This window comes from Pagrus pagrus, assembly GCF_965226575.1.
Source record: "Pagrus pagrus genome assembly, chromosome: 24".
Taxonomy (NCBI): domain Eukaryota; kingdom Metazoa; phylum Chordata; class Actinopteri; order Spariformes; family Sparidae; genus Pagrus; species Pagrus pagrus.
Window position 1 is genome coordinate 14,725,258 of NC_140206.1, and position 25,169 is coordinate 14,750,426.

General features: G+C 46.1%; 1 protein-coding gene across 1 annotated transcript; it reads left to right on the top strand.

Moving 5' to 3' along the window:
• Window positions 1-2,297: 2,297 nt before the first annotated feature.
• Window positions 2,298-22,230, top strand: adamts5 (ADAM metallopeptidase with thrombospondin type 1 motif, 5 (aggrecanase-2)). Its single transcript, XM_084346937.1, has 8 exons — window positions 2,298-3,596; window positions 12,720-12,852; window positions 13,086-13,253; window positions 13,774-14,057; window positions 15,956-16,139; window positions 16,234-16,409; window positions 16,498-16,673; window positions 17,862-22,230. Exons 1-8 carry the CDS (start codon window positions 2,517-2,519, stop codon window positions 18,550-18,552), a joined length of 2,892 nt encoding a protein of 963 aa, XP_084203063.1. The 5' UTR covers window positions 2,298-2,516; the 3' UTR covers window positions 18,553-22,230.
• Window positions 22,231-25,169: the final 2,939 nt, after the last annotated feature.

Genomic DNA, 25,169 nt, shown 5'->3' on the forward strand with positions numbered 1-25,169 from the left:
GCTGGAGACGAGACTCGAGGACAGAGAGGAAAAGAGGCGGGTGGTGGGGGCGGGTGGTGCGTTGCATAACAGTAGGGTGATATGGACGTGGAGTTCAGCTCGATACTGGATCCACTCTGCAGTGGCCACCATCGTGAAGTTGTTGGAAGACGAGGGCACGGTATTTTAATGTTTGATACTGGGCAGCAGGGCCGTAGCAGAGACTTTGGTAATGGGGCCCTAGCCCTCATTTTCAAAGGCCCCCCCTGAAAACAGAACAGAGTAACAAGAGGTGGTGGTTGAAATATCCCCCTAGGAAATGGGACCACCCTTCAAGACCCTCATATGTCATCAGCGATCCAAGACTTTTGTGAAAATAGACGTGACCGGACATGTACTGTTTCAATCCTGGTATTATCACGATGAAACAATGTGAACGCTCGCAATTGTTTCACAACTTCACGCTATCAAGCAAGTCAATAAATAAAAAAGAACACTTGCATCATTAAATTTGGGGCGTCACATGTCATCAAACGGGGAATTCAACGTCAAAATGCGGAAGTGTCGTGCACAAAGCAGCAATACCAAGATAACGTGAGCTAGCTAAGTAGCTCCCCATCGAGGCATCAGCAAAGTAGTGGCGATTGTTTTCTGCTTGTTATGAAGAAAAGGACCATAACGCATTGAAATGACTGAGTTCTAGCCAAGACACTTCCCAACAAGAATTTACACACCCTACCCTTAGACATGAAGCGCAAAACAGAGAGTTAGCGCTAAGTGGTAGGGGCTAGGGTAAAGGTGTGTATTGGGATTGAGGCCCCTAACACAACCTGACCCCTAGTTTCCCGGCACAAGAGAAAAGTCCATACAATTTTCTGATCATGTGGATTCCCACTGTTCAGATACACTTCCTGTAAATGTGATCTCTCTACATAAAATGTTTTTTTTAAGTCCTGAAGGTAGTGAAATTGACATGTCTAAACCTGCTTCTGTTTTCTGTCGGCTGAACCTGATCCGTCGCCGTCTCTCTGGAGGCTCATCCGACTGCGGCGCTCGTCCCCTCGGTGTGGGATGTTTCGTGTGTGGATCGTACCACGGTGGGATTTGACAGGGGCGGCGAGGCTTACGGTGGCAGCACACCGTGTTCCGCTTTTGGCCGCATGCGCTCCCCGCCGTCCGCCCACGCGCTCTCACGCCCACCTCCTGGCTGCGTCCCCCTCGCATGCAGCGGGCCATACTACCCACACCGCTCAGTCACGTAGAAGGGGCTTTGGATTAAGCGCGGCGCTTTAGGGAGAGCCGCCGTGGGCTGTCACTGTTGTCCGACGCGAAGCTGAAACGTAATATCTGTTCTCGAGTGCGTCCACAAAGAGAGGCCTCCCCTCCCGGCATGCAGACGCACACCGAAAACCCCCCTCTGTGGTGTGCAAAGGTAATAGCTGTTAGGTGACTCAGCAAATGAGCAGTGTCTCGGAACTTTTAGGACTTTCAAGAAAAGCCACTCTCCACTCGGCTGCCCTCTGAGAGTGTGTTTGTGTGTGTGACACAGAGTGAGCTACGCATGGCTAAATCCCTCTCAGCGCACAAGTATGACATCCCATTGGCACCGGCACACACGCTTCCCTAAAGGCACGATAAACAACCGAGACAGCTCCCGTCACACACCTGCAGACACACACACACACACTTTCTCATACAGCGGTACTGTATGCACACACACACACACACCATTAAACGTCTCACACAGGAACGGTGAACTCCCAGAACTCTTATACAGGCACGGCCATAAATTATCCATTTCCCCCTCTAGTTTGCTGAAACTCCCGATTCATGTTGGACTTTCAGCCTTCAATTATTAAAGGAGTCGAAGTGGTAGAAGTGTTAAAAATAACAGTTTGGAGCTGACATTAGTGGTGTTGGACCTGGTGCTTGTTTTTGTTGATACCATGCAGTGAGTCACTCATGACTTTCTGATTCATTCCCTCAGACTTCTTGCTCTCGGTATGATTTTGTGCCGGACTCCTCTTTCCTGCGCTGAGGCACTGGGAAAACCCTCCAGTGACAGCATTGTTCAGGTTTTTCTCTCCTCTCCTTCAGCACTTGACTTTACTCTGATTTGAGGAAGAGAGGGAGAGAGAGAGAGAGAGACAGAGAGAGGGGGGGGGGGGGAGAGAGAGGAGAGAGAGGGGGGTGGAGGAGTGGTGATTGAGCGCAAAGGGGGCAGGACTTTTTCTCTCCGGGTCCTATTAAGAGCAAACTTTGTGTTTTTGTTCTCCAAGTTCAGCTCAGTGCTCTCCAGCCTGCACACAGTTCCTCTCTGCTGCTCTTTTTTCTTTTTCCATTTTTTTTTTCCTCCCTCTCTCCTCCTCAATGGTTTTGTTTGCTCGCCTGTTGGTTACTCCTGTGTGTGTTTTCATGGGGGATTTGGACACCCGGAGGATGCGCTTTTTGGAGGAACGCACGCTCAAAGTTGTCTCTCCGGCCGGTCCCGGCTCGTTTTAGTGGATACATAGATGTTCTTCGGGTTGGAATGAACAATGGTGCGGCTCCTTGGTGCTCTGGCCGAGGGCATGCTCTGGTTTCGGCTACTGTTGCTGTGCGTCGTGGAGCTGGAGCTGGGAGCCGGGCTGTCTACTTTCCAGGGTTTCTATCTTCCACCTGCGAACGGGTCGCTCCTCGCACCTGCCCGGAGGACAGACGGGGTCGTGCGGACCATTGACCGGATTTACCACGGAGGAGGGAAGGTGGGCTACCTGGTGTACCTGGATGGGAGCCGCTTTCAGCTGGACATGGAGCGGGACGAGTCGGTGCTGTCGCATCATTTCAGCCCCCAGTATGTGCTCGCTATGATGGGGGACAGCCCCGCGCCTCTGCAGCGGGAGTGCGTGTACCGCGGGACAGTGGACTCCAACCCGGAGTCCCTGGCGGTCTTCAACCTCTGCGGAGGGGGTCTCGAGGGCTTCTTCGCCGTGAGCCATGCGCGCTACACCATCACGCCGATCATCAGGGCGAAGGGACACGAGCACGACGTGCGCGCCCTGCAGGACAAGGACGCGGAGAGCGCGCTCCACGTGTTCACGCGCGAGAGTTTCAGCTTCGAGGCCACGCGCGAGGGTCGCGAGAGCTGCGGGACGCGCGACGGGCGCAGAGGACGCCGGGATGCGGTGCGGAGACGCCGGCAGAGAGGTCGCGGGAAGGGGACGCGGGACGGAGATGACCACGGGGCGCGCGGGCGGAGGCGGTGGAGCCAGCTCTCCGAGGCGGCCGCTCCGGAGCGCGGCGCGCGGCGCAAGAGGTCGGTCTCTCGCGCCAGGCACGTGGAGCTGCTCCTGGTGGCCGACGACACCATGGCCAAGAAGTACGGCAAGGACCTGAACCACTACCTGCTCACGCTGGCCTCCATCGCCTCCAAGCTGTACGGGCACGCCAGCATCGAGAACCCCATCCGGCTGACGGTGGTGAAAGTGACCACGGTGGCGGAGAAGGAGAAGGGGCTCGAGGTGTCCAAGAACGCCGCGGCGACGCTCAAGAGCTTCTGCAAGTGGCAGAACCAGCAGAACCCGCTGGACGACGACCACCAGCACCACCACGACGCCGCCATCCTCTTCACCAGGCAGGTAAACAGACTTCCCTTCCTCCTCCTCCACCTGTGCGCTGCCCGCGCGGCGGCTCGGTGTGACGCCACGGTTTGTTTTTATTTTGATGGTGCACGCGGTGGCAGCTGGCTGGCTGCAGCTAAGCGGCTGCAGATTAAGCCTCTCATGGCTTAATGCAAATAGCTTATAACCGGCAAAACACACTGTAGTGAAAAATGAGTGACACACATCATCTGCTTTAGTCTGACTGCTCACACACGGTCATGCTCCACCTGCTCCACGCATGCATCCACCCCTTCTGTATGCGTTGTCTCTCCCTCCTTCTCATTCTTGAATCCTGCGCGTAACGCAGCGCAGCGCTCCAAAAAGGCTGTATTTCCTGCGCCTGGTGTTTTTTCTAGGCGGGCTCTTCTGTCTCCAGCCTCCCCCTCCCAGTCCCCTGACAGCCCCAAAGCCTCCAAGTGTGTGTGTGTGTGTGTGTGTGTGTGTGTGTGTGTGATGTGAGGCGCGTGCACGCACATTCTTCTCAAGGCAGGAGGTTCGAGATCAGCCGCTGGGTGCACTGCAGAAATATCCCTGAAACTCCCCCTGAAACTGCACTTAATTAGGCAGTCATCCCAGCCTCTCCTTCCCTCCCTCCCTCCCTCATCACTCCAGTCTGCACATTTTTTCCCAGTTACTTCTCCAGCGTCTGTCAGCCGGGGCTGGGGAGCTGTCAGAAAAACAAACACATCCGTCCTGTGAGAAGCCGTACGTTTACCGAGACCACACTCATTTATCCCTCCTCCTCCTCCTCCTCCTCCATCCCTTTCTTTCCCTGGTGGAAAGCCTGCAGGGCAGCAGCACATCTCCGTGCATTTTTCACCTCTCCTCGGGTGTGGCTTCATGGTGGTTTTGCTCCAGTTGACGTGTCAGATAGCTCGCCTTGGACTGCGGTGTGTTAAGCTCATGCAGGATCTCGCACTGGCCTCGGGCGGAAAAAAGCGAGCGCCAGGGGTATTACCTCGGATCTCCTCGGCGTTTGGCAGTGGCCTGGCGCCGTCATGCATTGGCAAGGCAGCCGGTAGTTCATACCTGAGGTCAGCGAGCTGGCGAAGTCACCCAGCTCTCGTGTGCCAACCTTACTAACCCTGTTGCCACTACACCTGCAAGGGCAAGACGGGGCAGAGGACGGTGCCATCCTCTGGTGGTTGGGTTTTGGCAGGGTTGGCGGGGTCAGGCGGGCATGGAAACAGTTATCCAGATACTTCTGAGGCAGCCTCAGGACAGGAAGGTAAAAGTCAATATGGACGGGAAACTGATGAAACATGACAGGTGGTATACTGTTGATGTTACTCTATTATTCCTCGGCTGTGATCCTATTAAAATACCCATTCTGACCCAGGCAAAGCAATCCACACTCTATCTTTCAGTTGACGTAAAAGGCCTTTTCATCTCCGAACACTTAATATCTCATACTGATATCATTATATTAGACCCTTTTCATACCAAAACCTTAAAGGGACAGCTCGCCATAAAATCAGAACTACATGTTTTTCCTCTTACCTGTATCGTTGTTTATCCATCTTGATTGTTTTGGTCCGAGTTACTTTTAAAAAACTCGAAAGTAATGTCTCTTTCCAGAAATGACGCTCCGGTTATTCAAGATAATCCACGGACCTTGTGTACACAGTTTAATGTCGGAACTATTTCCTTTGTACCAAATTACACCCGTTAAATGTAACTGCGCAGAAAGGAGCGCACGTCTACTCATGGATGAGTGGCTCTTGCTAGCATGACGTGTAAATATTTATGGCGTCCTCCAAGGCTGAGCTGTAACGTTAGCTAGCCTCTGTTAGCTATCCTCGCGTCCATGATGCACGCTTCCTGCTGCGCAGTGATACGGAACGCTAGAAGTGTAAACATTCATAAACATTTTCTTAAGTTTTATAGACCAAACAACCAATTAGTTAGAAAATAATCAACAAGTTAATCGAAAAATAACCGTCAGTTGGAGCCCTGAAGTGCACCGTATTACACGCAGAAGGAAGCGTGCAGATACTAACTAAGCTAACTTAGCTAGCTAACATTACAGCTCAGCCAAGGAGGACACAGTCACTGCTGGATTTGAGTAGCGAGTAGCGTAGCTCATCCACCATCTTTGACAGCTAGTGTATTGTATTTGCCAACAATTATTTTGGGCAGCGGTAGCATAGCATATTGCTCTATGTTTATGTTGCGATTATTGTGTATTGTCAAAGTATTTTGACAAGTTGTCTTATATTTTCCGTTTTTAGTGGAGTTTTATGTGTGATTGTCCAAGTGGTGTTGCCGTACCTAGCTATGGCGGACACACCTGTGCATGCGCTACTCAGATGGAGCAGCCACTCATATCGGGTATTAGCAGACGACATTAATTAAGCAGACGAACTAAGCTAGCTAACATTGCAGTTACGCTGAGGAGGACGGCATTAACGTTTACATCTCCAGTTGTCAAGACTTGAGCCTCTTGTCTGTGAGTACATGCAGTGTACTAGATGGATACATAGTGCTACAGGTAAGAGGGAAAATGTGTGTTTTTGCATTTGGGGTGAACTGTCCCTTTAAAGTCTATAAAGTTTCCTTGTGATTTTTGTGTTTTTCAAGAGAGAAAAGCCTCAAACTGTATGCAGACACATGAACAAACAATTTAACCTGCAGTTTTAATGAATGGAAGAAAGATATTACCGGCCTTTTGATGAAGAATTAACAGTGAGTTTAAAAAAACAACAAATGACCAGTGGAGTAACTCAAATATAAGTTTTGCAGACTGTGTTTTATATCCCTACATCGGCCTAACCAGCACTTAATTTCTGGCTCACCTGTCGCAGCACTTGCATTATTCATTGACCTGTCTCCTGACCTTCATTCACACACGACTCATCTCCACCGTGGAGGTCATACTGTAGATGTTACCTGTCAGCAGTAGAACCAGGTGATCCCATTCTCATGTGCACAGAGCATATAATCATCTACCATAGCACTGTAACACAGTACAGACCTCTGATATTGACATTTCTTCCCTCAAACTACACAATGCACCTTTATTGAGCCAAGAAAAGCAGACACTACCTACCTTAACTTGCTGTTAAAGGCCATTTTTTCAGGATTCTGTGACTGCTTAGGTAGTTTTACTTCACCTTGTCGATCATCACAACATGCCAGAGGAGCCTGCCCCGCTCCTCCAACTGTGTGATTGAGCGAAAGTGAAATCTGAAGAGTCACATTCTTGACTCATTTTCTCGAGGAATGTGTGTTTGCAACGGTGCTGCAAAGGAAACGAATGTGGAATGTGAAAGATGGTGACATCCTTTATGAGAACCACACTTTCATTTTGCCATCAATCATTTTAAAAGACCGGCTGTGAGAAAAAGACTCGGTGTCGAGAGCTGCACGGAATTCATCACAGGACTCAGCCGTTAGAGTTTCCACTGACAGAACGCCACTCAGGAAATAACTCGATTTTGCTCAGGTGCGTCACACCTCGCTGAAGAAGCAGTTGGATGCACGAGGCGTTGTAATGTGTCGGTGATTCTCTCATGCCTCTCTCAGGAAAATAACTTTGGTTGATGGAATCCTAACAGGGAAAGACAAACACTGATGTGCTGCAGATTCAGTTCAGATGTGTTATGGGAAACTGTCTGCCTCCATTGTACTGAAAGTCAGAGGTGTCGAGTAACCAAATAGTAGTTTATTATGTCTGAAAAGAAATAACCTTTTTCATCCGTGTACTCTGAGCGGCTGTGAAGCGGTCCGCTGAGCTCGAACTGAAGCCCACTGAAGACTTTGTGACTGTGAAGTCAGACCAGCCCATTGTTGCCAGATGGGGAGGTGGGAGGAGGAGTGGACAGGGCTGGAGGGAACTCGTCTCTTTGTGGTCAGGTCCAATTACTCTAACACCCCGTACCCGCAGTGAGCTGACCCGTGTGGCGGTGTCACCCTGTTCCACACATACCAGCACCGGAACAAAACAACGGGCACATTGAAGGGACTCGGGAGCGTTCTGAGCGTGCATTCGTGTATATGGGAACATTAAGTGTTATGCATGGCTGTGTTCGGTTGTTGTGAGCTCGGACAGTAGACAAAGCCCTACTGTAAGGTGGCCAGAGAGAGCTGCAGGGCTGCGGACATACTGACGTCTACGTCCATTGATAATTTTTTTTCATCCGCTTCTTGCAGCTTTAGTTTAAATATTTGGATAGACATAACTATCAGGTACTTGCGATGCCAGAGATATTGAAGTGCTCACCTTTTCAACCTGGTCTGAGGTCAGGACGCTGTCAGATTTGTAATAATACATGTGAATTATGGTGCTTTTTTTCTTTACATTTTAGGCATTTAGCTGACTGCCTTGTCTAGTGTGAATAAAAAATTAGAGCATGCATTAGTGCAGGGGTTAAATAGGAACTTGAAGTGAGCTTAATAAATATTTTTGGATCATCAAACATCAAAAACGTCTTAGGTCGCCATCTACTTCAGCTCCTCGTTTGCTGATGTTATTTACACCCTGGTCGAGCTTGTGCACCAATCAGATGGCATACACACTTACGCTTTTAGCTTAGCCGCTAAAGTAATTGCGAAATAACATATATTGGTGTCTCTGGGCTTCTGGAGACTTAACCCAACGATCTGTACAGAGCCATTTTATGTTCTTCGGGTTGTTTTTACGTTTTCAAACGAGTCCCCATCTACTTCAGCTGTCAAATCAAATTTTCCAAAGTCATTATTGTATACCACAGCTATGTGATACATGAGCCCAAAGAAAAACAGATGGCACGATAAGATAATTCTGTGTTCTCGCCATATGATTCCACTGAGAGCTGATAATAGACTGCAGAAACGCATCGATGGCCCTTGCGTAATAATGATTGATGTAGACATAACATGTACGTATACACAATCAATTTCCTCCACACGTGTTAAACACATAGTTAAGTCATTCAGAATGTGCACGTGTACAGTCTGGACTCCTGTGCACTTGTCTACCTTGTCTTCCTCCTCTCTTCCATGTGTTTGTGTGCGTCTGTGCATTAAAGTGTACATTTCCCAGCCCTCGCCCCCATCACAGCTAGTCCCTCTATTTGTTGTAACTGTTCTTGATATTTCACACGTGCTATACGTCCACTGGCATATGTTGACAACCTGCAGACAGCCCTCGGATCCCGAGGCCTCGACCCCAGCCCCGGGTCTGTCGACAGACACGACTGGCCCGACAGCAACAACACATGAGCCTCACCCTCTTTCACACTGTGATGCATCAGTGACTGTAAACTGCACTCCTGTTTACCGTCATGACCTCAGGTTTCCATTTAAGCAGTAACGGTGGGCCTGTTTCCTCACCATTAACTCAGCTCAACTAGTCATACTTTTAATGACTTAGTAAGTGGTTTCATTCCTGCTTTTAAAAACTCGATCCTTGCTCAAACAGAAAGCAGCCAAAAGTTTTGGATGGTACCAATAGAACGACTCCGCTCCGTGCCATTATTCACGACCCGTCTGTTGAGGTTCCAAGTAAGCTGAGACGATGCTAAAAGGTGAATTGAAAACACTGCAGACCACCGATTTGTCTGAAAAGAACTGGAGCACAGTCGTCTTGTCGTTTGTGCTGTAAGGGAGGATTTCCCAAACTCCTGTTTTTTCCAGCAGTCTTGTCGCGCAGCCTGTTGTCAGTCTGGCAGTAATGTGTAGTATAGATTACAGAGTGTCAGTCGATACATACTGCAGCTTCTCAAGACCAAGAAAAGTCTTGTGTTGTTTCCAAACTGCTGGAAAAGCTTACCTATAAGAGTACTGCCTGCGGTGGAAACGCAAAATAGATCTCGGGTTTCGGTACGGGTTTCAAGGGTACTATACTCAAAGTGTTTGGTGGAAACACAGCTTTAGGGTGTTTTAGGAACATCATGGATCTCAAGCTGGAGTTTAAGTGGTTCAGCTCATATCTGAGTTGCAGAACTTAAACTGTTAAACACAGTTATAACCTCCCGTTCTAAAGTTAAATATGGTGTTCCTCAGGGATCAGCACTGGGACCGCTGTAATGGTATATGAATTGTAACTGCTAACTTAAGCTGTGTGATGAAATCGTGGAGCAACAGCACTAAATTTACACTATTTTACGCCTGGTGCAAAGTGGCACACAGCTCAAGTGTCATTGCTAGTCCCAGACTGACGCAGCTGTCGTTTTCACGCTTACCACCCATGTTGTGTGAATAGCAAATGTACTTGCACCCACCTGTGTACCCATGAGTGTGTTAGTCTTACAGTGAGGTGGGGTGTTTTTCAGTTTCAGTTTTCCTGCTATTTTAAGGGCTCTTTATTAAGATAGTAAGATGCGCTTACACATGCAGGTTAACCATGCACGCACAATCTGATTTAATGATTGGAGAGGCTGCTTTCAGTTATGTTAAACGTTTCTATGCATGCAGGAATGTCACTGTAACAAATCGTGGCCCATTTAAGCTGCAAAACTAAAGACTTTGGCTATAAACTTGACAGGACAGAGGAAACAGAACTCTGATGGAGCTTTAGTCCCAACAATTTTACTGTCCAAATCTTCACTGTGTGTGTGAGGTTGTGATGCGTAGTTGACCACAAAGCATTTATTGAAATTAGATCCTAACTGAACCTGTCAGGGGATCTGAACAATCAGTGAATTTAAGCAGCTGCATCTCGTGCTTAATGCGCACGCTTAGTCTGGATCATAGTGGTTGACCAGCGGTCCATATTTGCATCTCTGGAGCTCTGAAGCTGCCGTGGCTAGAAAGTGCGATCTTTCCTACTGATATATAATAGTATACAAGTATGCATGGAATGAAATGTACAGACAACCTGTAAATCACTGGAGACCAATCATGAGTAAGAGATAGAGAGCTGTTTTGTTGACTTTGATTAGCAGGTTTGTTGAATCAGCCTGAAGTGTGTTTCCATCACACAGACTGAGCTAAACTCTGCGAGAGGTTTTGTGTGTGTGTGTGTGTGTGTGTGTGTGTGTGTGTGTGTGTGTGTGTGTGTGTGTGTGTGTGTGTCTGGGTCTGGCTGGCTGTTTGTTTAACACACGCCTTGGCTTGGATTGTAAGTGATCTTGTAACACACACACACACATACACACACACACACACACACACACAGCTCTGATAGTCTCCTGACCTTCGCAGCCAGCTTGCCACCTGTTCTCATGTTATTTCTGCCAATATTTCTGTAACTCATTGTTCTCTCAGTTCTTCTCTTTAATTTCCTGCAGCCCTCCATCCCCACCCACCATTCCTGAGCACAGCTCTCCCTCCCTCCCTCCCTCCTTGTATGTGCTTGAGAGGCATTAAGACTCTTAAGGGAAGGGAGTGAATATCACACAGTTATGATTTGAGTTTTGGGGTAATTTCATTTATTTTTCATGTCACTGTTTAATTTCCGACGGGAGATTTCCACTTTCTGCTTCTCACCCACGTGTCTCCCCTTACACTGTGCTGTAGTAATGAAAGCCGTGTGGATGAGCAAGATCGAAACCCAAACACTTCTCGTACGAGAGCGTGGGAGGGGGGTGAATGAATAAATAAATGAAAATGGAGGGAGGCGTAGAGGACGTCGGGTTGAAAGAGTGTGGGAAACAGGGGGAAAGAGAAACAGGCGAGATATGAAGACAAACGCCTCTATACGTTCTCCATGTGAAAACAAACAGGCTTCCCTCTGTAGTTTTGGCGCTTGTGTGGAAAAGTTCAGAGAGACTTCAGCACAGTTTGGCCCACATCAGCTGCCATCCATGCAGCGAGTGTGTTTGACTTGCTCTTTGTTTGCTTCATGTGTATCCAGCAGACTTTTGGCAAAGAGCTGGCACTCTCTTCCTGCTCTCTGTATGTGTGTGTCTGAATGTGTGTGTCTATGTTGCACGCGCTTGTATTTGCAGGTACGTTCTTCTGAGTGTGCTTGCATGTATGTGTGTGTTGTGTGTGTGAGGTGGTCCCACCCAGTCAGTCATGTGTGTGAGCGCAGAACACAAGGCAGTTTGTTCCAAACCGATCTGCCCTGAACGGGTAAACACCCTCCCCAGAGAGCCTCTCACACACGACCCAGCAGGCCTGTCAGCGCCACTTAACATGACGATCCATCCTCTCCGCGGGATGTGTGTGTGTTCCCCCCTTTTTGGATGTTCTCATGTGCACATTGCATGGATGTTTGTCTCCATACGTCTGTAATGTGTGCATTCAAAGCATGCTCCGAGTGTGCACACAGACGGGCCCGTGTGCAGGCGCGTGAGTCCGGTGTGATTAAGTGATCGATCTCTGGGGCCGAACAGTGCACCCCGAGGCCTCATCTGCATGGACATGTGTGGGAATCCAAACAAAGATCAATAGTATGTACTGTGGCACCCCGTGAGGCAGACAGAGAGATGGTGGAGGCACAGGAAGGAAGTAAATCTAAAGGGACGCTCCACTGACATCACTTGAATATCTCAGCTTGGGCTTCTGTGTGACGAGCTGGGGTTGTGGAGTTTGAAATGCAGGGAGGCTCTGAAGCATTGCATTATGGGAGGTGTACCTACTGTTTTTGAGGCGTGACTGTCCTGTTTAAATCTGTCCGTCACAAGCCCTCCAGCTTTATGGCATTGCAATACTTAATTGCAGGAGAACTTCTGTCGGAGACGCTCTGTTTTACAAAATGTGTATAGCAAGTTGAAATTCGGCTTAATAAAACTCTGTATAATGTAGGCTATAAGTTGTGACGCGTAACCAATCGGATCAGGGTGGGATATTGAGACGCTTGAGACAGTACTGCACATAATTTAAGGTACAACACTAGTTGTAGGTACTGTATGTGTACTACTCTTGCCTGTATTAGTTCTTATTATATCTGTACTTGATTCTGTCTATGTGCTGCTGTAACACCCAGATTTGTATGTGGTGGGGCACCAGCACGTGGAAAGGGCACCCTAGAGGGCACTTTATCATGTGTTATCTCCCATAGGGGCATCAAGGAGGCATTTATTCGAACATGGGGGCACCAGCGCCTCTGTGGATAAAACAAAGGATTATCTTGTCATAAAATCATGTTTTACCATTTGAGAGGGGCTATCTGGATAAAAGACTGATTGTATTTAAGTTCTTATTTAAACTTACAGTATTTCCTTTGTCCAGGACCTCTGTGGCCACCACTCCTGCGACACCCTGGGCATGGCGGACGTCGGCACCATCTGCTCTCCGGAGAGAAGCTGCGCCGTCATCGAGGACGACGGCCTTCACGCCGCCTTCACCGTCGCTCACGAGATAGGTAGGCATGGATACACAACACACACATAAGCACGCAAAGATATAAGCACGCCAGGACGTGCATATGCACATCTGTCAGCACATCTCTCTTGTTGATTAATATCACGGGAGTAATGTCTGATGTCATGCACCTGATACGCCTCAGCGCTTGATGTTCTTTTCCCATGTGCTGCATGTGCAAACACGACACATCAGGACCCATCACTTATCTCTCACCTCCTCTCTGTGCCACAGGTCACCTGCTCGGTTTGTCCCACGACGACTCCAAGTTCTGCGAGGAGCGCTTCGGCGTGAACAGCGACAAGCGGCTCATGTCGTCCATCCTCACCTCCATCGACGCCTCCAAACCCTGGAGCCGCTGCACCTCGGCCACCATCACGGACTTCTTCGACGATGGAAACGGTGAGTGTGGGAGAAAAAAGTTAGCATGGGAACAGAAAGGTTCTTTCCCAGCCAGTATAAGTTTTATTTTCTCAGTGTACAAATTGCATCCATGTGAATTTGCTTTTCTCCCACAGTACCTGTCACTGAGAGCTGTTTACTAAGAAACAAAGCTTTAATCTCTGCTAATAAAGAGTTATTTACAATCCTGTTAACTTCCCAAAAAATGTAGTTACAGTGCAGCCAAAGACAGATCTCTGGCAGCAAATCTAGATGAGTCATTCTTTGCTTTCCCGTTTCATCAAGTAGTTTCATTCATCAGGGCCATAAAGCATCGCTTGTTGACATTTTGCTAAGAAACGAGTTTGGCATTACTCATGTGGCAACACCATTGTTTCAAACTTGATAGTGCAACCGCTGCAGCTCCAACACTTCTGGTGACCTTATAGACTAAAATAGATTTTAATATGCCACTCACCAGCTCAGAGTATTCAGGTAGCAGAGCCTTTTTTTTAAAATCCCTCTCTTCTTTTTTCCACAGCCGAGTGTCTCCTAGACTCTCCTCGTCAGCCCCTGTTGGGCCCCGAGGAGCTCCCAGGGCAGAGCTACGACGCCGTCCGCCAGTGTCGGCTGGCCTTCGGCCCCGAGTACACGGTCTGCCCGGGCATGGACGTGTGTTCTCGGCTGTGGTGCGCCGTGATCCGCCAGGGCCAGATGGTGTGTCTGACCAAGAAGCTGCCGGCCGTAGAGGGGACGCCCTGCGGGAAGGGACGCATCTGCCTGCAGGGGAAGTGCGTGGACAAGACCCGCAAGAGACACTACTCGGTAAGACAGATGGACAGTATCAGAATATAAGGTTTTTATGTTACACTGTGCTTACGGCCTGGTTAGGTTTAGGTACAAAAGCCCTTGGTTAGGGTTAGGAAAAATCGTGCTTTGCAGTGTAGGACTCATGGTGTTTGAGGGGCAGGGGCGGGGAGAATAAGGGCACCAGCGTGCAGAAAGTCGGGATACGTTTATAGAGAACTGGAAGGGTACCCTGGAGAGCATCATGTTTGTTGCCATAGAGGCATCTAAAAGGGCAGTTTTGCTTTACAAAAAGCTTAAACATCTGGGTCGCACTGTCTCCAAAAATGGCAACAAAATGCAACTAAATGGTTGCAGTCTGGACCCCTCAATTGAGGTTCTTGCAATTTCTGCTGCGATTTAAACGAATGAAAAACATTTGTCTGCACCTTTATTCCCATTTACATTCATTTTTGAGTAATATGTTAAATTAAATGTAAATGTATTACTAGGGTGCACCTAAATGATGTGCTGGTGCACCCAATGGAAAAAAGTAAGGCGCACCAGTGCAACCAGTGTGAAAAGTTAGTCTGGAGCCCTGTGAAAGTCCACTCAGAGGGATTTGAACATAATATGACAAGTCTTGCAGAAATGTCAATATGATATGTGCCTGCTGTATAACCCCGTATTGATGTGACTTGGCAGGAGTGAGGATTGGAAGAAGACATGGAGGTAGACGGTGAGACAAAAAGAGAGACAAAAATCTAAAATAGATTCCTTATTATAGTTCAAAAACTGATATTTTAAGCACGTATTGTCCAAATTTGTCTGCTGGAGACAAAGAACACAGGGCAGCTAGGAAAAGAAGAAGTAGAAAGAGAGAGAGACACTTGAAGAGGAAAAATAAGTCTCGGGTTCTTTATGTGACTTCACTGTGTGGTCTGTGTTATTTATGCCACTGCTGAACTGTGCTATTTATGCTCTTGGCCTCACTTAAACAGATCTAAATTGAATTTGGCCATAATGAGTTAAAGGACCAGATCTGTTCTTGGCAGGCTGTCATCACTGTGGGTGTGTGTGTGTGTGTGTGTGTGTGTGTGTGTGTGTGTGTGTGTGTGTGTTGTGGAGGGAAAGAGAGTGAAAGTCAGAAAGAATGAGAGAGGGAGAAGGAAAAAGTATTTTCTTTGTGATTATTTGTCACATGACGTTTGATGGGTCTGACCCGATCCTTGGCAGACGACTGCTCTGTGTGGATCCGGCCCAAGTACTGACACGCTTCATTTCCACTGCCTCGTATGACGACCGGTTTACCGCTCGGAGCGACGTTAAGCCCCTCCATTTTAGACCTCAGACTCTTTAAACCTCCATATATTTCTTGTAGTATGATTGCGGATTAAGTAGCCTTTTACTGTGGAAAGAAAAAAAGGCCTCGGCAGTGGAACTAAATGGAAAAGCCTTTTTCCCAAAAGCTTTGCAGAACTAAACGCTACTGATCCAGTGGTTTTTATCACTGATGACTCATGTAGCACTGGTTGGAAAAAAAAGCACACAAATAAGTTTATCACCTGAAGTATTTCATTCAGGCTGTTTTCCTCAAGGGAAGCATGTGAGCTGTTACGCCACAGATCCAGTCATGCTGTCTTAATAAGGAGAGCCTCGTTCCTTTTCTGTCTTCCACACCACAGTTATTGCCACATTTTTCTTTATCACAAATCTCTCTCCAAAGGGCTTTCCCTGTGACACGTGGCTTGGCCGCCAACCGCTCTGACTCCCGGCATGATAAGCACTAATTGTCCTCTCTCATCTCCTCTTTCCTTTCTCTTCATCCCTCTCTACTCTCTGATCTCTCCTCCGCTGTCATCTCCCCCCCAAACTCCTATCTCATCTTTCATCTCCTCCTCTCCTCTTCGCTCCTCCTCCTCTCCTCGCTCTCCCAGGCGTCCAACCACGGCAGCTGGAGTTCCTGGGGTCCTTGGGGTGCGTGCTCCAGAACGTGCGGAGGCGGGGTGCAGTTCGCCCAGCGTCTGTGCAACAATCCACCGCCACGGAACAACGGCCGCTACTGCACGGGCAAGAGAGCCATCTATCGGTCCTGCAGTGTCACACAGTGTCCTCCATCAAGTGAGTGTGACAGCTTTATGATAGTACTAATGTTTATTCATCATACAGGATACAGAGGTTGATTTGTAACCTTTCTAATGGAACATTTCTGCAGATAAGAGTTTCCGGCAGGAGCAATGTGAGGTGCGCAACGGTCCCCAGACAGATCCTAAAGGGGTGAAGACCTTTGTTGAGTGGGTGCCAAAGTATGCAGGAGTCGTCCCTAAAGATGTGTGCAAGCTGACCTGCAGAGCAAAGGGAACAGGATACTATGTGGTGTTCTCTCAGAGGGTAAGTTAGTTGTTTTTTAATAAGGGTACGGTGTATTTTATGGAGAGAAAAAATGGCAGGTGTTGATTTTGTGACTGCTCGTCTTCAGGTGGTAGACGGGACCGAGTGTCGTCCTTACAGCAGCTCGGTGTGCGTGAAAGGGAAATGTGTGCGGACCGGCTGCGATGGCATCATCGGCTCCAAGCTCCAGTTCGACAAGTGCGGCATATGTGGAGGCGACAGCACGGGATGTATACGCGTGGTGGGCAACTTCACCAAGAAGAGGTATGAAAAATGAGCCTGAACCGTGGATTGTATGTCTTTATATTACATGCACATACAGGCAGGAGTCTCAGTCCAGTGGAGGCAGGTTAGCACATGCAGAATTTGGAGAAATATTGAAAGTATTTTTCAGAGGAGATATCTCATGGGTTTCACAGTGTGATGACATGATAATGCTGCATTCATTTCATGTGGGCAGAATGGGAAGAGCATGAAAAAGCTCCCGAGACAAGGACACGTATATTGTTTGAAATTATTTGAATGCAACCCGCATAGCCTTATCCTTGTAGGTACGTTGTTCACTTAGCTCACAGCACCTCTGCTTCCTCACTTGAATAAAAAGCTAACAGGTCGCTTCAGATTTGTGGTGGTATTGCTAATGTAAGGATTTTCCATGTATGGTGTCAATACAACAGCTTTCTTCACATTGTCTCTGATATGTCTTGGTGTAATGAATCCATTCAGCAGGGCTTCCAAGTTTCCTACATTTTGTATTCGCTAACGGAGTGTTGCTAACAGAGTGATGCTACATACTAAGATTTGTTTCACTCGCTATCAAGTGATAGCATATTCAAACAAACTGTGTCTAATTCTTTATTAAGGCAACATTGAGTTGAAATTTGTATTTTTTGTGATTTTGCGTCCCCGTTTCCGAGCGCAACACCTCTATGCCTACATGTCAGGTGGGCTAACTTCAAACGTAAACATGCATGCTCAGACATTTTTTTTTCAGTCGAAGTCAGCTCAAGTGTCAGAACAGTAGCATGCCAAGCTAACATAACCGGAACCAGAGGCAATATGCTGCTAACACCTCGCTATAACATGCTACCAGCTAAACCTCTGTCTTAATGGGCTAGCTTGGATTGTCTCCAAAAACAGATGAGTCGACAACTTTGCTAACAAAGCCAAAGAAAAAGCAAGTGCAACAACACAAGACATTAGCAAACCAGCTAATTTACTTAATGAACTTAGTAGTTCAACAGCAAGAAGTCCACCTCAGCATCTGAATTAGCTAAATCGGCTTTATTTGTGTTAATATTAGCTTCTATTTTGGTCTAAAGCCAAGCCAGCAACAAAATTAGCAAACCAGCTAATATAACAAAGTGGTCCAACAGCAAGAAGTTAACAGCATGACAACACTGTTTTACGTATAATTCTGACCTCTCTTCTACTTTCTTTCTTGCCAAACAGTAAGGGCTACACTGATGTTGTGAAGATCCCTGCAGGCTCCACCCACATCAAGGTTCGTCAGCACAAGGCCAAGGACCAGACCCGCTACACCGCCTACCTGGCCCTCAGACGCCCCAACAACGAGTACCTCCTAAATGGCAAGTTCATGATCTCCACCTCCGAGACAATCATCCCACTCAACGGTTCTGTGCTCAACTACAGTGGCTGGAGCCAAAGGGACGAATGGCTTCATAGCATGGGTCCAGGGGCCCTCCAAGAGGCCTTGGTGGTCCAGATTCTAGCGACAGATGCTAAAAAGCCCCTGGATGTTCGTTATAGCTTCTTTATGCCTCGCCGGACAGCCCCACAGCAGCCATCAGCTCCGCTCATCCCCAACCCAAAATCAATCCCTGTGCAGAGCACTACAACAGTCTCAACCACGACGAGAACCACCACAACCACCACCAGTCGCACCACTACAACTGCTCCCCCCGGCCTCCTCCCGGGGCCACCTACAGCCCCAGGTCCCTCCACCCCAACACCAGGGCCCCAGTGGGTAACGGGGACCTGGATGACCTGCTCTAGGACTTGTGACACTGGCTGGCAGAGCCGGACAGTGCAGTGTAAGGACCGGGACGGGAAACTGTCCAAGGGCTGCCTGCTGGGTTCCCGCCCCTCTGCCTTCAAACACTGTCTGGTAAAGAAATGTTGAGGCGGCAGGAGAGCAAAAACTTTTGTTAAACAATAAACACTTTGTTGGAAGAACCTTAATCTGTACATTTGATAGAGGTCTCAAGAGCTGGAAGTAGGACTGTGGACCAATGAATTTAGGTCATAGAACCTTCAACAGGACTGTGAATGTTGGCTGAAAGCGCCTAGAGCAGATACACAGAGACTCAGAGACAGATTGGCATGGATGTGCCTGACTATATGCCAGAGGAATGTCCTGGAATCATAGTGGCTATGCAGAGCACAAGTAGGACGGAGGACAGTTTCCGTATGATAATGACAAGTATGGGCCTGGCATAGCTAAGGACTTAATTGCATGTCATTTCCACATGGACAGTAACTGATTGTCTTTACTTCTGTCTCCAGATGCCGGAGGCTTAGTTTGTGTTGCCCTGTAATGGCATGCGTGTCGTGTTTTTTTTTTTTTTTTTCTATGCTATTCCATGTGTTCTAATCACTGTGGGGATTTGAAAGTCGCACCCCTGTTGTCTTTTGTTGTGTGTGTGTCCGAGACAAGAGCCCCAACGATGGGAAGCACTCGTTATTCACCGTGTCGTAATTTCTGCCTGTTTTGTAGCCCTGCCCCACCACCGTCATGCTACATTCCATGGTCCTGGACTGTAATTCCCCAGCACTTGGACATTTTGGTGAATGAATGGCTCACTGGATGCGAGAAAGGTCTTTCAAAACATGACAAAGTCAAAGGCTGCACAGGATTATTTTTCGTTGACCAACTTCGATGCATGTCGGCAGCGGTGCTGTCAGTGGTACTACTGATTGCCAAAGGGTGTATTTGGGTGTGCGTTATTACTGAAGAGAATGGTGGTCTCCTTATCTTCCAGGTGCTAAGAAGATTGCCAACCAAAAATCCTCCCTTGAGCCACTAAGTGACCAAAATGTCCAAGTTGCAGGAGATGTACGTACATCGTTTGTATGACAGTCCTGGATCAGGGCTACCATTATGCCCTGACTATACATGGTCATGTCTTTAACTGACTGATCTGTCCAGCTGAAAACCAGAAAGGAGCCCACGGAGATGGTTGAAGGTCGAGATGTACCGATACCATTGGTTACTTCCCAAAACTGATTCTGATACCTGAACTACCTGTGTATTGGCCAATGGCAGGTACCAATTTAGCAGCTACTGGCTACTTGTGCTGTAACAAATCTGTCAGCTTGCATGCAGGTGCACAGGACGCTGTTTGGACGTAAAGGGCTCCATTTCTCATAAATAAATTATGTGATATTGAATCGGTGCATAGACTGCCCGAAACCGATTCCAGCATGTATGGTATTGCTATCGGAAGAACCCTAATGGGAGGTTGACTCGACCAAAACAGATTGATTGTACCCAATCTTTAACTGTTCAGATACTTCTTCTTTCTCAAGCCCTTGAGAAGTTGAGAAGAAAAGTCTTCCTAATAAAACTAGTATTGATTGTGCTGAAACTGATAATCAACTGTACAGTGTAAAAAAAAAAAAAGATGAATGGTGTGATAGGATGGGAAAGGGAGCATACGGTGGCCTTCAGAGGACAAACTTTTCAACAATTAAATTGACAAAGGGGCAAAGTAACCACGACACTCCTTAACTTTTATGGAGGTTAATGATGACTCACAGGTTTGGGGCAATGCTTGATTTTTATGCGTGTGTCTGTGTTAAGTGTGTGTGTGTTTGTGTGTGCCAGCACATTCATGTGTCCAGGCCTGTGTTTTGTCAGCACTTGCAGTATGTACCAGGAACATGATGTTTTCGTCCTCTTCTGCGTCTTGAAGCTTACTTCACTCTCAGTTCCATTTGTATCAATCATTAAGCTGGTGCTGGGAGGTTTACGGTCCTCATTTCTTTTGTGTTGGTCAATATGTTTGTTTGTCTGTTTATCTGTGTAGGAAACGATGCTAATATGACAATGTGTGCCCTGGATACTCGCAACAACAGCAAGAGAGATACTAATGCATTCATTAATGTCCTTTTGCAATTCAACTCTCTCTTCATCCTCTTTCATTTTATCACTCATTCTGTATTTTACTACTTTACAAACCAGGATTTAAAAAAGGTTGTTTTAATCTGTTTCATGATGGGTGCTGTTTGCCACATTATCAATTGTGCCACAGATTGGATGATTTTAAAGGGTCACTTCACTCAAAATATAACCCCAGTAGATGAATGGAGAAATTTGCAACTCCAGGAAAAAAATACCTTCTTTGGTCAGACAATTCACTGACCTCACTGTTTACAATCTCTTTGGAACTACTTTGTACTGAAAAAAGTCCCTATGATGACTGCAGGACACTGATTTTGGAAAGTGATGTTGTGGTTGGCTTAAAGAAATAGTTTAAGATTTTTGAGAAACAGTTATTTGTTCCTTTACAGAGAAAAAAAATGAGAGGATTGATACCACTCTCACACCTGTCCTTTAAATAAAAAACAAGAGTCCAGAGGCAGGCAATGGTTAGCGTAGCTTAGCATGAAGACTTGAAGCAAAGGGAAACAGCTTGCCTGGCTGGGTCAAAAAACTGAAAATACACTTGCCAACACCTCTTAACATGTTGTTTTTTTTAACCAAAAGTGAAAAAAATGTAAAATCAAAGTGTAAAAATTACTATTTTTCCTGTTTACTCTCTTAATGCTAAGCTAACAGGCTACTTGTTCTAGCTTAATGTTGAACAGACATATACGAGTGAGGTATCTATCTTCTTGTCTAATTCTCAAGACAGTGAATTATAATGTTTAATTAATCTTCTAAGTGAAAGAATAGAATGATCTGCATCACTATATACCAGTGGGGTTTAAATGTGAAAATGTGTTTTTTGTGTCATTTTGGTGAACTTACCCTTTAAGGTCCTCCTCCAAAAGCTTTAATTGGGTTATTTAATAAGCAAGGCATTTAGAAGGTAGACAGTGAACGCCTCAAGACAGAGCTCCTGTTGGAGATAAAATATGAAATAACATTTGTGTAAACGTATAAAAAATGTAATGTACTCTTAAAGAAAGAGTATTACCTCAATTTTCCAAGCATTACAATGTGACCTTAATTACATACACCTAATGGACTTAAAATACCTTCCTGCAATTGTGTTTACATTTCTGGCACCTGTTACATTTTCCTGTGGTAAACTTCACCCGTCTGTGCAGGAGAGAACAAAGCATGAGAACGGTTCTCACATGACCCGGGTCAACAAACCACTCACAAAGTGTTCTCTTTTCTCCCCTCACACATTCAGATTTATTTACATTATGTAGACATTTTTGTACAATGACTAGATGGTTCATATATTTGTTAGTATTCAACCATATTTACACCGAAATGTACACACACACACAAACACGCGCCATCGAAACAATCCATTGACGCAGTATTTCTGTATTTCAGAAAAACCTCTCACACACACTCCATACACACACACACAAACACAAACACACAACCTACTCTGACTCTTCCAGTGGGGAAACCCCTCTCGCTGAACGACAGAAACACAGCACTGAACTTGTAATTTATTGTTTGTACAACTGGTATGTGTGAATAAAAAAACAATGAGATGAGTTTTATTTATTATAGTAATTTTGTATCAAATTACTATTTAACTTAGGAGTATGACTGTGCAGAATCATTCCTTTGTAAGAATATAGTGTTTCTTTTCTAGTCATCCACATGAATATATGTACATAAAATCTATATATTTAAATATCTTTGTGTGTGTGTTGTTCATTTTGTCATGCATTTATATTGTACTGACCTTATGTGTTACAGTCACTGTCGTCACATGCACACTCAGCAAAGTTGAAGCTGAGGAAGCAGGACTGGATTAACTGTATTAGGGCTATAATCATATCAATGCAGAGAAGAGAAGACAGGAACAGGAAGATGTCAATATGTTCAGCATATCGAAAATCAAATCATGCTGTAGTGAAAGACGTACTCAAATCTACAGATGGAAAAGTAATACCTTTTTATAAATACACTCCATTACAAGTGAGCACAGTATGTAATTTCTGCAGCTAGGGTCTCAGTCAAAACTAATTAAAATATGTTAGTAGTGTGGGATCATGGGAGTTGCTGTCTTCATTGTTAAACAACCACAGTTGCTGATGAAAATATCAATAAAGGTTTAGTAATTTTTAGATATTTTAATACAGAAATATTTATATCATATCTGCAAGTAAAAGCACTCATAATCAACATTGGCCCATTTGTCACTATATATAGAATTGTTATTAATGATGATGTACTGGGATGTAAGCAGTACAATGTTTCCCTCCCAAATGTTAGTGAAGTACAAGTAGAATTACTTAAAGGGGCAATATGCAAGAAATTCAGTTAAAAACATCCAAGCCATTAACGAAAATCATCAACATAATGTAAATAAATAGCAGTTTATGTATTGTGTTTTAGAGATATCTACTGAAGTTAGCATGCTAACCAGCTAGCCCCGGCCTGTCCAGGTTCAAAGCTCCTGTGCTTACACCAAGGGTTGTCCTTGTCCTCACTAGCTACACGGTTAACTGAGCTAACCAGCTAACAGCGGCTATAGTTAGCAACAGTCAGCAGTTACTCTGGTAATTCTCTGCCTCGATTTGTTTTGAGTATGAATTTGACAGGTGGCCAATTCTTACAAATCTTTAAGAATTGTACTTAAGTACAGTATACTTTAGTAAATGTACTTAAATATTCCACCACTGGCAATGGATGTAAAAAGATGTTATAGTAGCAGAAGCATGACTTCTACACCCCCGTCAGAAACACTCAATTTTGGCGATCACATTGATTGTTACTTTAATATTTATGATAAATAATCTATTAGAAAATATATTAATTGCAGTATCTCATGCTTCATGCAGTATATCTGTCATAGTTTGATCTTACAGGTCAGGGTGGAAAACAGTCTTCTCTTCATCTAATTTCACCCAGAAGCCTCAGTTAGAAACTGCCTGAAGGTTATTGTAGTTTGCTAGTTTCTTTACACTGATAGTAAAGTGACCTTAACTCCAAATGCAACTCATACAGTTAGTTACTTACTGACTAAAGTGGATAAATGTGCACCATTTTGATCGTCTCTTAACATAATAACACTTCTTTACACAAATACATTTCCCCTTGCAGAATGAGCAGGTATATTCACCTCATCCAGACCTAAAATAAAATGGAAAAGATACTTTCCACTGTCACCTCTTCATCATCTCCCTAACCTGCAGTTCAGACCCAGGATCAGCGCTCTCAAGCAGAGGCACCATTCTCCACACAGCACATGAGTGAAGCATGGCTGCCCCCTTGTGGAGCTTTTTACCTTTACAAGCTCCGAAATATGATGCCGAGGCGCCACCTGTCGGATGAACTTGTGATTGGTCCATGAAGTCATGGAAAATCTCCACAGTAGTTTCCTAAACTCATGCCTACCATCTGCTGGAAAGTTACAAAATCACATCTATTCACTGTTTCTGACCTGTTGCTTTTAAGGTGGACTTCCATAATCCGTCCCTTCAGAGGCTGATCAGGGAGGTTTGCTCCACTGAGACTAAAGTTACACTACAATGGAAATCACCATCAGTTTTGGCTTATTATATGATATTCTTATATTTTGATCATAACTCATTATATCATTATTTGTTTAGTTTCGGGTGTAGGTGATATTCTACCTTTCAACATATAACAATAAATATCAAAAGATTTATTAACTTCCATAAAATTGTTCCAGAACAGTCTGAATTACACAGAAAATGTTATTTTTATTTGCTGTGAATGGAGTTTAATTGATTTCTGATGTCTCTGGCTGCGCAGTTGATAATAGGAAATTCAGTGTTGCCAGTTATTTTTAATGAAACTCCAGCGTAAACTCTTCCTGTCTTCTGGAGAGGGGGAACAGCCCGGGCGGGCGGGGTGAGATGCCGGAGGACAGGGGCTCTGCCTGCCTGGATATGCGCGCGGAGGCAGCCCGATGGAGCGCCCGCTCCACCTTAAGACCTCGGCGGCCCCTCTCTGCTCCCTCTCCCCGGGGAGCAGAGCTGCGGAACCCGGCCACGGCGCACCACAGCCGGCTTGGCACGGGGAAGGTGAGTACGGCTCCCGGAGCCTCGGCCAACACGATATGGTTACCATTCCCGACCCGCTGCCATCTCCCTTCTCCAGTTGCACTGACACTACAACACTGCTCCACATCAGCCACTGCTGCCTGTCAGCCTGATTTATGTTGGGACAGGAATGAGCTTAATAAGCGCTTTGTCTCTCATTAACACAGTTAGAAAGTAGAACAACTGTGAATAAACACATACACTCATGGCACATGTAAGAAATCTTTGAGGCTATATGAGAAATATGAATATACTCTTTAATAATATGTGTAGGTTGTGAGTGTGTGTAGTTCACATCTTGTGACACACAAACAGAGTTTGAAGAAGAGCTCGTTTCTCTGCCCAAAGCTTTCTTTCCTCCACAATGATTGATTATTATCGAAACGCTCCAGATCACTGGTGCGTTTTCGTTGCGCACGGGATTTGGCCCGGCTCACATCAAAGGGCCCTCAGGAAAGGGGTGGTCCCGAGGCAGGGGGATATAAAGGAGGCACCGGCTGTGTTCTGACTGCAAGGCAAGAGCAGAGAACAGAC

Bases quoted from the DNA above. Each gene is read 5' to 3' on its own strand.
- adamts5 (XM_084346937.1), top strand. From the start codon at position 2,517: ATGGTGCGGCTCCTTGGTGCTCTGGCCGAGGGCATGCTCTGGTTTCGG. The intron at 12,853-13,085 runs GTAGGCATGGAT...TCTGTGCCACAG, and splicing joins CACCGTCGCTCACGAGATAG to GTCACCTGCTCGGTTTGTCC. The intron at 13,254-13,773 runs GTGAGTGTGGGA...TTTTTTCCACAG, and splicing joins CTTCTTCGACGATGGAAACG to CCGAGTGTCTCCTAGACTCT.